General features: G+C 47.1%; 1 protein-coding gene across 3 annotated transcripts in view; it reads left to right on the forward strand.

Moving 5' to 3' along the window:
• The window catches only part of Tent4a (terminal nucleotidyltransferase 4A), a 35015-nt gene extending 22310 nt beyond the window's left edge, over positions 1-12705 (forward strand). The window contains exons 6-13 of one of the 3 annotated variants that reach the window (XM_021640248.2): positions 673-801; positions 3046-3259; positions 4859-4985; positions 5869-5969; positions 6533-6705; positions 7216-7374; positions 9175-9339; positions 10476-12705. In XM_021640248.2, coding sequence (XP_021495923.2) covers positions 673-801; positions 3046-3259; positions 4859-4985; positions 5869-5969; positions 6533-6705; positions 7216-7374; positions 9175-9339; positions 10476-10667 — 1260 coding nt within the window. In that variant the 3' untranslated portion in view covers positions 10668-12705. Of the gene's footprint in view, positions 1-672; positions 802-3045; positions 3260-4858; positions 4986-5868; positions 5970-6532; positions 6706-7215; positions 7375-9174; positions 9340-10472 lie in introns of all 3 variants that reach the window. The other 2 variants (XM_021640247.2, XM_060380365.1) reach the window with 2 other exon arrangements.
• The last annotated feature ends 1554 nt before the right edge of the window (positions 12706-14259 follow it).

The following is a 14259-nucleotide window of genomic DNA, read 5'->3' on the forward strand; positions in this document are numbered from 1 at the left end:
TGCTTCCTAACATTGAGCCTTATTATAGAGAGCTCTGGGGAAACGTTCTTTCTCTTAGTGCACAGCCTTGCTCTTGGCTCAAGTTTAGGTCAGCATTCCTTCTTACTATGCTAGGTCATTCTAGGTAGGCTCTGGTTGGAAGCCTCAGTGCCTGTGAGTGTGAATTGAGCCAGTGCCTGAGCTGATAGCTTCTGGAGCTCTTGAGTGCTGGCACTCAGGCAGACGACTCCCTTTAAACAGCCCAGACAGGCAGCCCTGGGACCTCTCTTCCATGTCTTCCATGTCATCAGTTCCTCCTCTCCATTGTCACCTGATCTGCAGGAGCATTTGCACCTGAGGACACTATGATCAGCCCCTCACCTTATCCTGTGTCCCTGCTTCCCCTTGTTCTGCTCAGGGGTTGAGCATATCTGGTTACTCAGTCCTGGGGATTCTTGCAGCAGGGTGCTACTGTGTCCCTGACTGAGTCACTGCTTGGGCCTAAAGGACCTTTCCATACCCATCCTTCCACTGAGGTAGTATGAATCCTTAAGCCTAAAATTGTAGATGGTTCTTTTGAGGGGTGCGGTAGAGGCAGAGGATGGATGAGCATTTCTTTCATGTGAAGCTTTTTCTCTAGAGTCCCTTTAAAAGTACATCAGCTAACCTGCTCTGCTTTTCTTGGGTTTACAGAAGTACTCCTTGCTGCCCTACTTGATTTTAGTATTGAAACAGTTCCTCCTGCAGAGGGACCTGAACGAAGTCTTCACAGGTGGGATCAGCTCCTACAGCCTCATCTTAATGGCCATCAGCTTTCTGCAGGTAAGCACGCCATCTCTGCACATGTGTTAGTGCCATAGGTGCTGGCCTCATCATGGCTGAACACCTTCCCTTCCTGTTTCTGGCTCAAGTCACTACACTGTCTGCTCAGCATCCCTCCTGCAGCTTGATTCTGTGGCTGACTTCCTGTCTGGGTACAGCTTTGAGAAGTCAGTTGATGTCTGAGCTCCAGGAGGCTCAGACTTTACTGTGTTGAGAAAGTGTGGATTTGTTTATTCAGAATGAGAGAACAACAGTTGGTTTATTTCTATATAAATCATAAAAAGCCTTTTCTGTTGATGCTCAATGTGTTTAACTTATTCCCAGACCCTCTCAGAATAAAAGGCAGGTACCACTATGAGGAAAAGATAAAAGTATTTTTCTTTTGGGGTTTTTTAGATGAATTCACTTTAGTCCTGGATAGCCTGGAACTCACTGTGTAGCCCAGGTTAGCTTGGGCCCATGGCAGTCCTCTTGACTCAGTTTCTCTGGTGCTGAGATGACATATGTGAGCAGCTCTTCCTGGAAAGCCTTGTATGATTGATGGTCTTAAATTATGCATCATCTCTGTTTTGGTGAGTGTAGTTCAAGGAGAGGCCTGTCAGCAGTGGGCCACTCCAGAGCCGCTCTTCTCTTGTTGGTAGGTTGGTTGGTGGTTTTGAGCAATCACTTTACAGGTGAGACTGACCTGGAATTTACTATGTAGCCCAGGCTGGCCTTGACCTAGTAGCTTTTTTTTTTTTTTGCCTCATGCTCCCAAACACTGATATTGTAGACATGAGCTCTTATGCCTGCTGTCTCTTTCACATATATAAAATAATACCCAAGTTAATTAAAATTTTATTCCACTTAGATTTGATTGAGAAAAAATATGCCTGTATGTTTTAGCCACACCCAAGTGTATGTCCCTATGTAATCACTAATTTTCCTTTCTCTTGTGCTTGGTGAGGGCTTCTTACTTCCAGTGACATTGCTAGCCTGCGCTCCGACTTTGTGTGAGCTTTGGCTTCCAGGCTTGCTGCTCCTGAAGCATGCAACCCTGTGGTGTGATGCAGAGGGGCTCAGTGCCGAGCCATGAGCTTCATGCAGCTCGCCCCGTTCTAATATGATGTTGTGTCTCTCAGCACTACTGTGAGCTGAACAGCCCTCTGTTGTTACTTGAGTACTCCTGATTTGAGGTAACACATTTCAGTCTTGTAAGGACAATTGATATCACCTTGAGTGGGGTTTCCAAGGCCTCCTGGTGTGCTTGTTAGTGGGGTCCTTGTGGCTGTCAGATCTCATAGGGACGTATAGACAGGATAGCTCCCACCTTCTGCCCTGTGTTGGAGCCCACCCACCTCAGGCTGAACCTGATGTAGTATCTTGCTCATCTCACAGCTGCCTGAGGGAAGGAGGCCAGACCCTGTACTGGGCTGGCTTGAGTGTTTGATTTGACTCAATGGCAAGGAAATAAAGGCTCAGCATAAGGACTACCCTGTTCTTTGGGAGACGGCATATCCAGGAACTCAGAACTCTGATGCTATGAGGGATCTTGCCTGGAGGGGCCGTGCTTCAAACTTCAGCCCCTGTGCTGCCAGGACTTGCATATTAGTGAGGCTTGACCATCACCACCTAGAATTATGCAAAGGACAGAGCTCCTTATGTGACCAGGGAGGCTATGAGCTATATGCCACTCTCAGTGCTTGCAGTGTCACCTGAGACTGGTAGGTGCTGCTTAAGCTCCTTCTGTAGTAGGCAGCACAGGTCTGTAAGGTCGTGGGCACTTAGGAATTGTCAGTGGGCAAGGGTCAGAATGAGGCTGTGGTGTGTGGTGTGAACTAGACTCACAGTGATGTATACGAAAGCAGGAGTTAACCTTAGTTCACTCACATTCTGGTTCACATGATGTATGCACTGTTCAGTCTCAACCCTGCCACCTATTGGTGGCATTACAGGATGATGAGATTAATATGAACTGTGCATTCGCCATCTAATGGCAGTTGGACAGAATATGGAGACTTACCATCGGGCAACTTGAAGATAATGTCTGTGTTTGGACTGTCTGAGTGGATGTTGATATGTTTTCTTTCTTTCAGTCCCTCGATACAGAGGCTATCCAGGTGGGCAGGGCCTCCTAGCTGCTGCTCCTACTCTCTCAGGTGCTGTTGAATGGGGACCTCTCAAGGGTTCCCTGGAGAGGCTGCCAGGTGAGTGTCTTTAGAATGTAATGTGAATTCATACACCTTGTGGTCTCTCATTTTACAGTTACACCCAAGAATTGATGCCCGGAGAGCTGATGAAAACCTTGGAATGCTTCTTGTAGAATTTTTTGAACTTTATGGAAGGAATTTTAATTACTTGAAAACTGGTATTAGAATAAAAGAAGGAGGTGCCTATATCGCCAAAGAAGAGATTATGAAAGCCATGACGAGTGGGTACCGGCCGTCGATGCTGTGCATTGAGGACCCCCTACTGCCTGGTGAGCTTACTTCACCCCCCTGGCTGGGAGCGTGGTGCTGGTGTCTGTACAGCTGAGCTCCTTTCAGGAGTCCTTATCCTGACTAGTTGACTGCATACTACGGTGTTTGCCTTCTGTAAACACCAGAATTCGGAAGGGTGAATCAGTCCAGCCACACAGACATCCACTGCTGGAAAGAAGGGTGCTGCAGTAAGTGAAGGGTGGCCTCCTGCAGTGTGTCATCACCTTCCCTTATGATTGGCTGAGCCCCGATTCTCCCAGCCGCACTCCTTGGCCTGTGGAGGCTGCTTGTCTCAGTGTGGCAGCAGGTGGTGTTTGTCTGCCAGTCTGAGAAGACTGTTGCAGATTCTTGTTAGCTGTGCTCCTTGCTGACTGGTGCGTCTCAGTTCCTCATGTGCCGATTGAACATCTTTTGGGGAGATGCTCTTTAATGCTGATGATAGAATCAGTAACAGAAGCATGACTGTTGGCTGCAGGAGCCTGCTCTTTGTCCTTGTCTCATGGGACTGTGTGTGCTGCAACAGTGGTCTCCTGAGCTGGCTGCTCCTGGTTTTCTATTTTAGGGGAACCTTGTCCCGTACTCTTGTCCCACTCCCACATACCAGTTTCTACCTTCATTTGCCCTCTGCTTCTGTTTATTATTTATTTACTATCACCACCATTTATTTACTATGGCAACCATTTAATGGTCGTTTTACGGTGCTTTGTTGCTTCTAAGGTAAGATTAATTTCTTTAAAATACATTGAAAGAAACTATACAGGCAGTTCTACTCAGCTGTCTTTAAGTGGCACAGCGTCTCCGTAGATGTGGAGCTGGGTTCCTGGGAGCGTTCTAATGGTGTGTCTGTCACCCACCTGAGTGTCTGTTGGACCAGTGATCTGGAGACATCCCATGTCTTCAGGTTTTTGTTTCAATGTACCTGCATTATTACTGAGCTACAGCTGAATCTAGGAAGATGAAATTCCAATATCCTTTCTAAAAACTCTGTACCTAAGCTGACTGAAGAATGAGTATATGTAGGAAGTAAAGTTCCTTGTGATTTTAGTGATAGCTTCATTGTGTATTGCTTGGTGAGTTTATATCCATAGCACTCTGCCCTTAAAGGACTCCTCCCTCCCTCCTCTTGTCCCTTCTTCACTCCCTCCTTTTCCTTCCTTCCTTCCTTCCTTCCTTCCTTCCTTCCTTCCTTCCTTCCTTCCTTCCTTCCATCCATCCTGATACTGTGTTAAGGGTGATAGCCTCTCCTAGGGATATCACTCTGAGCTCATGCCAGGTCCCCAATGCTGGTTGGTATTTAGCGTGTCTTGCATTTCGTGTGGTGTGGGCTTATCTTTTTTTTTTTTTCTTGTCACCTGGGGACTTAGCAGGCCTCATGAACTGTCAGACCCTGTGGCCACCTCCTTACCTTTGGTGGTAGCAGTCTGATCACATGGAGTCTGATGCGCTCTGAGCCTGTATGCATTTATATACCATGTGCTATGGACTGCAGTTAGCCGAAGCTCAGTGCTACATTCACATGGCTGTTGCGTGAGCTGCTGAAGTTGGAGGTGTTTAGTGGTGAGGCCCCATTCACCGTAGCATATGCTTTTGTGTTGCAGGAAACGATGTTGGGCGGAGTTCCTACGGGGCCATGCAGGTGAAGCAGGTGTTTGACTACGCTTACATTGTGCTCAGCCATGCTGTGTCACCGCTCGCCAGGTCTTACCCCAACAGGGACTCTGAAAGGTAATGGACCTTGTACCTGGGTTCTGGGCTCCTCATTCTGTAGAGTGGCAGGTGTACTTTCTCTAGTCATATGCTTTCTCTAGTCATGGATGGACCTTGATAATAAGGAAAGCCTGTCGGGGAATCAGGAAGGCTTTTGGGTAGCCTATGGTCTAGGACTGAGGGTTTTTTAGTGGTGTGGCATTTACTCATGGTGTTCTGTAGTAGAGCACCTGACTTCTGAAGCCTTGGGTTGGTGCTTGTCCGGCCGCCGTCAGGTTATGGTCAGGTTGTGAGTTCACATTGGAGTGCACTGCTCAGCCTTAATCCCTAGTGTTCAGTTGTCCTCCAGTCTCCACTTGAGGATAGTCTGCATCGTGTACCTTACTGGTAGTCACACTTGTTCATCTCTGACTCTGGTGTGTGGGGAGCAGAGGGCTAGCAGTGAGAAGACAATGCAGAAGGAAGAAGCACGCTGTGCAGACTGGTGTCAGCAGTGTGCTCATGTCTGTGCTGGGGAGGGCTGTCTCAGGAAACTCAGTGAGGCGTGAGGCTGTGGCTTTATGCCAGCTGTTCATGCACACTGTTGCAGGCCAGACCCTAGCCTGGTGACTTGGTCTGTCTCCTCAGCTGTGCAGTGGGATAGGAAATGCCAGAACTTCATGGCCATTGTGAATGGAAGTCTGTATGGAAGTCTTCATCTTTTGTAGCTAGATCTTGGTTAAGAACTTCTTTCTACATAGCGAACCTACTTTTGTGTGTACCATGACCTCATGGCACACTCGAATGTAAACATGTCATGGATACTTTGTACAGTTCACTCAGTTTGCTTTTTTTTTTTTTTGGTCCTTGATGGACCTCACACCTGACACCGTATGTCTGTGTCCACCCTTGTTCTTCGCAGTACTTTAGGAAGAATCATCAAAGTCACCCAGGAAGTCATCGACTACCGGAGGTGGATCAAAGAAAAGTGGGGCAGCAGAGTCCTCCCGTCTCCAGACCTGGGTGAGAGGCTGACACGAGAGCTTGGCCTCCTGCCTGTAGCACAGAAGCATCTCTGACCCTTTTGTTGGTTGCTCAAGCTGTGAAAGAAGCTCCTTTTACTTTTTCTGATAGGTCATCCCTCCGTGAGCTCTAGCCCTGAGAGGAGTAGAGTGGTAGCTGCTGTAGGCTATACTGGGAAGGGGCATGTGGAAGTAGTTGCTAATGGTTCCATTCATGATTAAGCTAAGATACTCACATTCCAACACATAATGGAGAAGTATTGACAGACATAGATTTTTTTGTTCTAAATCTTAGAAATCCTGTGTGTATTTCTGTTTCAGAATTCTACATTTCTTATTGGAAATACTTGGTTTATATTTATAGTTTATAAAAGCTACAGATAAAACTTACCCACCAGCATCGAATAAATATTTTAATGTTTTTTGATAACTAGTTTAATACATGTTTAACATTAGATAAATTCAGTTGTAAGGTTTGGTTTGTTAGTCACACATGCAGCATTTCAGAGCTCAGCAGCCCTGTGCTGCTGGTACACTGACCCAGGCTCTGCTTTCCTTCCGCAGACAACAGGATTAAGGTAAAGGAGAGAATTACCACATGCAATGGCGAGCAGACCCAGAGCCGGGAGCCCAGTTCCCCTTACAGCCAGCGCCTGACTCTGTCCCTGTCCAGTCCCCAGCTGCTGTCTTCAGGCTCCTCTGCTTCTTCCGTGTCCTCACTTTCTGGAAGTGATATTGTGAGTGGGCTTTTGCTCTTGACGGTCTCCCTTGTGTGGGGTGGCTGGTGTCCTGGTTCTCTCTAGCAGGGAGTTCAAGACCTACTCTTTCATCTCAGTCCCTTGGGTGTTTGTGTGTGTGTCAATGTGTGTGTCTGTGTTTATGTCTGTGTCTGCTTGGTGTTCTTTGGCATAGGCCTTAAGAATCCCAGGCTGTGTTGCTCATGTGACCCATTGACCAAGGTAGAAATAGCACTCAGATAAGCTGTGAACCTTTTTGAGTCATTTTGTGAAAACTGGTTTAGAGATTTACAAAGTCCAGTCCACATGTCTCATCTGTACTTTCTGTGGCCTAGCCTTTCTCTGTTTTGAAATGACTAGGGAATGGGATTACAGTTGCACACCTGCCCTTCCTTACTCAATGAGGCTTGCTCTAATGGCCTGTCCTGGCTTGCCTCTCTGAAAGTACCTGTGAGACCCCAGATGCCACTGTGCTTACAAACTCTTCTCATTTCTTGTGCTGCACTCTAGGACTCGGACACACCACCCTGCACCACGCCTAGTGTTTATCAGTTCAGCCTACAAGCACCCACCACCCTGATGGCCAGCCTGCCCACAGCCTTGCCAATGCCCAGCAGCAAACCTCAGCCCGCTGCTTCCAGAACGTTGATCATGACAACGAACAATCAGGTACAGGACCCCTTCCCAGGGGTGGCATCCAAGCCAAGGAGTGCATGGGAGGAGGTCATTGTCCCTGTGAACTGGGTCTAGTTTAGGCACGCCTGTCTCTTAAGAATTGCCATGTTTTGGTGGCTGTAGAACACAACTCAGCTCATTCTGTAAGACAGTCTCTGACCAGGAGTCTGCTGTGGTTCTTGAGTATGAAATGCCTCTTGACAGGCAGCGTCCAGGTCACTCTTTGCTGTAGACACTTGTTGCTTTCTTTTCGCCAGAAATTCAGTACACAGACCACTGAAATGTCAACATGGACTTGGACTCTGTGTTAATTAGTCATTATTTAGGACTTTTTCTCCTCTTAAAATTTATATAAAATCAGTTTAAAGGCATATATTTTATAAATATTCAAAATTGTCTATATATCTCAATTATATGTCAGCTGGATTTGTATACACTCGATACATTAGTAACAAGTGGGGTGAGTGTAAAACAGTACAGAAACACATAGATGTCCCTCCTGGAGTCTTCTTGCCCTGTTGTCCATTCCCACAGAGCTGTTTTGAAGCTGTGAGCTGCCAAAGCACATGACCCCATTTGTTGGCAAGCGTTTGACACATTTCACCCAAACTGTGTAGCCCAGACTACAAACCTTCAGCTGGTGCACACATGGAACTTTCCAAGGTAGTTATTTAAGCTATTAAATTCTGTTCCAGTTCAGCTTGATTGTCTTCTGGTAAGGACATTGGCCTCAACCTCACACTTCGGCTGCCTTTATGTCACTGCTCAGGGCTCAGTGTCTCCAAGAGCCCAATGCAGGCCCAACTTCTGTTTCCTGCCAGGGGGTGTTTTGCACCTGTGGTGTCTAAGAAAGTGTGGGTGTAGGTCCCAGTTAGTTAATGTTTGTATGCATCTCCTGTGTGAGTATAAGCTCAGACAAGACTGAGGCCACTTGACTTGCAACAGGACGGTTAAGTGAAAACCCTGTCTTAAAACATAGGTGTTCTCTTGTCCAGTGCAGCTTAAAAAATGATGGCCACCCTTTAGACATAGGATTTCCTAGTATGACAAGGATGAATGAAATTGGAGGTCATAGATGTTAAGCTGTTGGAGACCTTCAGGAGTGCAGTGGAGCAGGGAGCTTTCTTTTTTCTCTGGAGAGGGAAACAGGTTTATAGTATGGACCCAGAGCAGAGTATTGGTATCAGATTCTCCATCATATGCTTTTAGCAAAGTGTAGCCAAATTGCTGTCTCTGCATACAGCTGCTAGTCTCTTCTGGAGGTTTACCTGCGAAGGTTAGCTCCTACTGAAGCCACTCCCTCTGGAAGTTTTGGGTAAAGCATTGATGCCTTCGTGAGCATTGTCATTAGGCTAAGAAGGGCTCTCACCAGCTTTCCTTTGCTGTGTGTGACACAGATAATGCAGAAGCTAGAGTGGTGGCCAGAAAGAGCTGCCCTCTTTGACCCTTCCCTGTGTTCCTGCTCATCTGGGGTTGGAAGGATGCTCACCCTGGGGCTCATTCTAGGGATTGAAATGACAGTTGCTCTTCTGATAGCTCTAATTGTTTTGAATTTGGTTTTATCTTTGGAGAGTGTTAGGTTTTATGACCAAGTGACTGGCATTACTTGGAACTGTAGTTGCTGTTTGAAAAGATGAGGTCTTTGTACTTCCAAGGCCACAGTGTTATTAGGTCACAACAGAAAACTCCACAGAGACGTATGCGAGTGGGCTTTCTACAGGCAGACCTGCCCTGCTCCAGCTTGGTGCAAAGCTCTCACTTGTCGGAAGCTACACGTTTCTCTTTTTCTTCTAGACCAGGTTTACTATCCCTCCGCCAACCCTCGGAGTTGCCCCTGTTCCTTGCAGACAGGCTGGTGTTGAAGGAACCACATCTTTGAAGGCTGTGCACAATGTGACTTCCCCAGCCATTCCCTCAGCATCCCCCAACCCACTGTCAAGTCCTCATCTCTACCACAAGGTGTGTACTGTCTGCTGTTGTGCTCTTGAAGTCACTCTAGGTGGGCCTGTGCCAAGATAACTCCGGAAGGTTTTAAAGGGTCCTTGTGTGTTCATGCAGGCTCCTGCTTCTTCTTTTACTTTTGTAAATAGTGTTTAAAATGCTTGTTCATCTAGTGTGATAGTTTAAGTTAATGCAGCTCAGTTCCTCACTGGCGCTACAGTGTAAAATAGAGCAGGGTTAAAAGTCAAAGACTCACTTGGTCTTCAGTGTAAGTTCTTTTTATCACATACTTTAGTTTGTAAAATCAAAAGCTAAAGTCAAGCCTTAGGCTTATCAAAGCTTGTGGTGTGTGGATTGTGTCAGCCAGCCTACCCAGACACCAGCTTCATGCCAGGAGGGAGAGCTATGTGCTGGGGACTCTTACCCTGGTAGTGCCCCACTCCCCTGAGACCATTCTGCAGCCTCTAGGGCATTAGGTACAGTCCATGTGGAGGACTGTGATACACACAGGGCTGGGTTGCCCAGGATTCAGTGCTATCTGGGCAGCAGGCACTGTTTTCAGGTCTTGCTCTGGGCTGCTTCTCTTTGCTTATCCCATCCCAGTTTGCCAGAACAGTATTTGTTCTCAAATGTAGCTCTTTGGCGCCGCGCCATTATTACTTCCTGATTATGGGTTTGCTGGCGTCAGGTAATGTCCTTCCTGGGCTAACAGGCCTGGAGAACAGCTTTGTCAGGGCTGCTGCCTTTGCTTTTCTCCTTGGCCCACTCGACCTGCTGGATGTGCCTGACTCTTTCTGAAAGCAGTTCATGCTTCTTGCATCTACTTTGCAGTTGCTTGGGGACAGCCCAAAGCTTTGCTGCTGTGTGTAGAGATGCTGAGGATGAGGTAGGCATGCAGGACTCCCTCATATGGTTCCAGGTTTACGGGGACTTTCTCACACCTCTGAAGAAGCAGAGCAGATCAGAAGTTTGTAGGACCCTGAGTGAAGTGATGTTCTTGTCAGAGTGAAGGGTTCTCTGCTTACTGCATATCCCAGCAGCAACAGTGTGGCTGCGGGTTCTTTGTTGTTCATATGTCTCTGTTCTGAACATCTTGTCACGACATGGTCTGCCTGTGGTACTCCAACCCTGTTTTCTCTCTATCTCTCCAGCAGCACAATGGCATGAAACTGTCCATGAAAGGCTCCCACAACCATGCTCAGGGTGGCGGCTACAGCTCTGTGGGCAGTGGAGCTGTGAGGCCTCCTGTTGGCAACCGAGGACACCACCAGTACAATCGCACTGGCTGGAGGAGAAAAAAGCACGCACACACAAGGGACAGCCTGCCTGTGAGTCTCAGCAGGTAATGGCTCCTGGCTGCTCCCAGCCTGAGTCTGCCTATAGGCCTCGGGCACCACAGGGGAACCGAGACCAGCATCCAGCACCTCCATCGTGGGCTGCCAACTGCTGCCCAGCACTGGTCACTCTGCATGTCTGTGTGGTGGCCATCTTGCAGAACAGCCCCTTGTGCTCATCTGTGAAGCCTTACTAAATGTGGATCTGCGGCCGCCCAGAAGTCCTCACCTGTGCCCAGCAGCCCAGCAGTGCCAGGGGCTAGATGTGCGGCCGCTCAGAAGTCCTCACCTGTGCCCAGCAGGCTCAGGAGTGCCAGGGGCTGGATGTGTGGCTTCACAGCCATGTCTGCTCTATGGCAGTGTGGGGTTCTCCTCCATGCCTGTCACAGAGAAGTCAAGCCCTGGTTCATGTCTCTCTGACTGAGTGTGCAGGCTGCTGCTTTACTGCCCTCATGTCTTGTTTGAAACTTTGGGACTGTTTTTCTATGTACATATCGAAAACTTATGATTTGTGCAATAACTCAAATATTTTTTATTTAATTTCATATTTTCACATAAGTTATATTTAAGGGAGGAGGGAATTTTTTTTAAAACACCCTAGATCCTTTCCCAGTTTGCATTTTCTAAGTTGGGTTCCTCATGTTGGCTGGTTGTCTGATAGCGTCATTAAACAAACACCGAGAGGAGGGGCTTGTGGGCTTAATTTTTTACGTCTTTTCTTTTGGTCAGATGCAGTAAAGGAGCTGAGTCGTCCTGATGGTTTTGTGAGACGTTCAGCTCCCAGGTCTCCAGTGCGTAACTGGCAGCCTTGTTCTAGGCCTTGGGCTGTAATCCTGCTCTGACCACAAGTTCTGACATTTTGGGTTGGGTTTTTAAAAACTAGACAGCAAATCCAGCATTTAAAGTGCCAGAAGTAAAGACCTCTAAGGGGAGAAGAGGATGTCACGTCGTACAAATCGCAGAGCATTGTGACTGTGGGCGTGCTTCCGTTAGTGACGTGGTCTAGAGCCGTGGGCCTGGTGAGCATCGTTACAGACAATGGCACCCAGATTTAGGAATGTGGAGAAAGGAGTTTGGTTGATTCCATTGAGGAATCTGCATAGGTATGCACTCGTTCTGTTAAGAGCAAATATCTGAAAAGTACCTCCGCTGTTCAGGGCTCATGGGGAGTATTTTAATGTAACACAGGAGAGCACAGCCCAGTGTGGGCCCGGGAGCGGCTGGTGCCTGTCGTCAGAAGCATACAGGTATACTATGCAAGCGTATTCTGCCACAACAACCACTGTCTTTGTTACTTTTTTTGAACAAGAATATATCCATCACCTAACCTTGAGTCTCTGGAGTACCACAGCTGCCCTGGAGTGCGTGCGTCTTGTAGGCCCTCTGACCCCCATTTCTCAAATGGGGTTCTGGCCCTGCTAAATACTACAGGTAGGCTGGTCCTAAAGTCCACTGGTAGAGATTGTCAAGATAAGAAGCCGATTGCTGGGACATCTGATTGACATGCAGCAGTGGGAATTCTAAATGAATGTCTGAATGTGACGGACACCTCGCCAAGGACAAGTTCTGCGTGTCTGGGTCTTCCTCTTGCTGCTGTGGTGAGCCTGTTGACTCTGGGAGACATTCCAGAGCAGAGTAGCACATGGGGTCTGCAGCTCATGAGGATTGAAATCATCCCAAATATTTAAAACTATTTAAATTGTGAAACCTGTTGCTAAAGAATATTTATGAACACTGGTCCATAGGCCTGTACTAATTTACACATTAGCAATATTGACTGTATCTGCATTAAGGAGCCGCCGTGGGGCCGTGCGAGTGACCCGCACATGTGCGTTTTAAAGTTTATCATCCACAGGCACAGGTGTGTGTCCGTCCCCGTAATGGTGAACCAGATGAATTGGCCTGGCTACCACTGTGGCCATACGCTACAGTTTGACAAAACGATATCATGTTTCAATTTTCTGTGTGGACAACAATGTGGACACTAAAATTGACATATTTTTATGTAAAGGTTTTCTATTCTTTGATTTTTAATAAACTTTAGAAACCAGCTTTGTGTTGACTAGATGCTTTCCTCTGAGGGTGGGGTGGTTTCTGTGTTACTGGCTGCTGGGGTTATGAATATGACGATGCTAAGGCAATCCCTGTGGCCAGGATGGCGATGGGTCATTTTGCTGTTAGTTAATTCCATGGGCCATTCTGACTGTAGCAGGGGCCTTAGCCCCACCTGAGGGTGCTCTGAAGACTTCTGGGGGACTGTGTACACCAAACTGGACCATGCTCTGTGCTTAGGCATTCTAGTGAAACGCGTGCAAATAGTGTCACACTTAAAGCTCCCAAATAATGTACCTTCAGTTTGTGATTGACAGAGGTCTGATAGGCGTGCCTCTAAGTGGCAGGGCACTTGGCTGCTCTGCTCATTCAGGGTGTGTGGTGGGGTCTTGTCGTGCCTTATACATGTCTCCTGAACAAAATGTTCATCCATTCCAACATTCTTTGCTCCAGGGGCTGGGTCAGTCTTGGACAAGTTCATGACCTTAGAAGCCTCTGAATTCCAGGCAAGATCAGGAAACCCACACTAGGCCATTTTTCTTGGAAGCAAGTGTGGAGACTTGGCATTTGTTCTGATCAGGAGCATGAGGCTGACCATGAAGTGTGGCCTGTTCCACTTTCGGAGAGAAATAGTTGACAGTTTATGTCAAGTCCCGAGAGTGTGCTGCAGGCTGAGGGTGCAGATGTGAACTCTGACCTCCTAAGTCAATTGGCTTAGGGAGGGAGAGGCCTTGGCGATCAGCTGGAGCCATTCAGCTCAGAAGCTGACGCTGTGCCGCATCTCATGGCAGATGAGAGCGGAGCCACGGGCCTGCCCTGTGCCTGCAGCCCTTCGTCAGGTGGCAGCAATTGCTTTACGTTACGACAGCGCTGAGTTCCCTGTTCCCGTGCTTTGGCATGAACAGCAGAGCACCTGCATGGGTTCAGAGGCTCACGAACTCTATGAGCCAGAGGAGGAAGGGGAGAGGTGGGGGAGGGAAGGAGAGAACGAATCACACCTCCTCTCCATAGTATCAGTTCACATGTATATACAGGCAAACAACCATGCAACATGTACACATTCATACAAACATTCAAGGGAACCCCCATTCTATACACAGTGTACATATCCACACTTGTACATATATGTATTTATACAGACACAGACTTTCATACATAAACACAGATACGTATTTGGTGGATGGAGGAAAACTCCAATCAACCAACAGCAATTTCTGTCCTGGGTTTTATACCTTCTAAGACAAAGGTTTTTAAATAAAAATTACCTCCTTCAAGAATAGAGAAAATCGTTAACACAATTACAGTAGGATTATTGATTGTAAGTTCTTTCATTAGGACTAGAACTAGATACTTCTCATAAGTTTAAAGCAGTGGTTTTATGTATGTGCTCATTGTGAGTTCAAAGCAGGTTTTTCTTATATGTGCATTGTGTGTGCAAAGGATGTTTTTTTTTTATGTCAAGATTTTTGTAAAATAGATGTGTATGTTGTATAGCTAACCATTTTATTTTTTGTTTTTATACTCATATGCTTTTCCTTATTGGGGTGTATAC

The sequence above is a fragment of the Meriones unguiculatus genome, chromosome 3 (assembly GCF_030254825.1).
Source record: "Meriones unguiculatus strain TT.TT164.6M chromosome 3, Bangor_MerUng_6.1, whole genome shotgun sequence".
Taxonomy (NCBI): Eukaryota; Metazoa; Chordata; class Mammalia; order Rodentia; family Muridae; genus Meriones; species Meriones unguiculatus.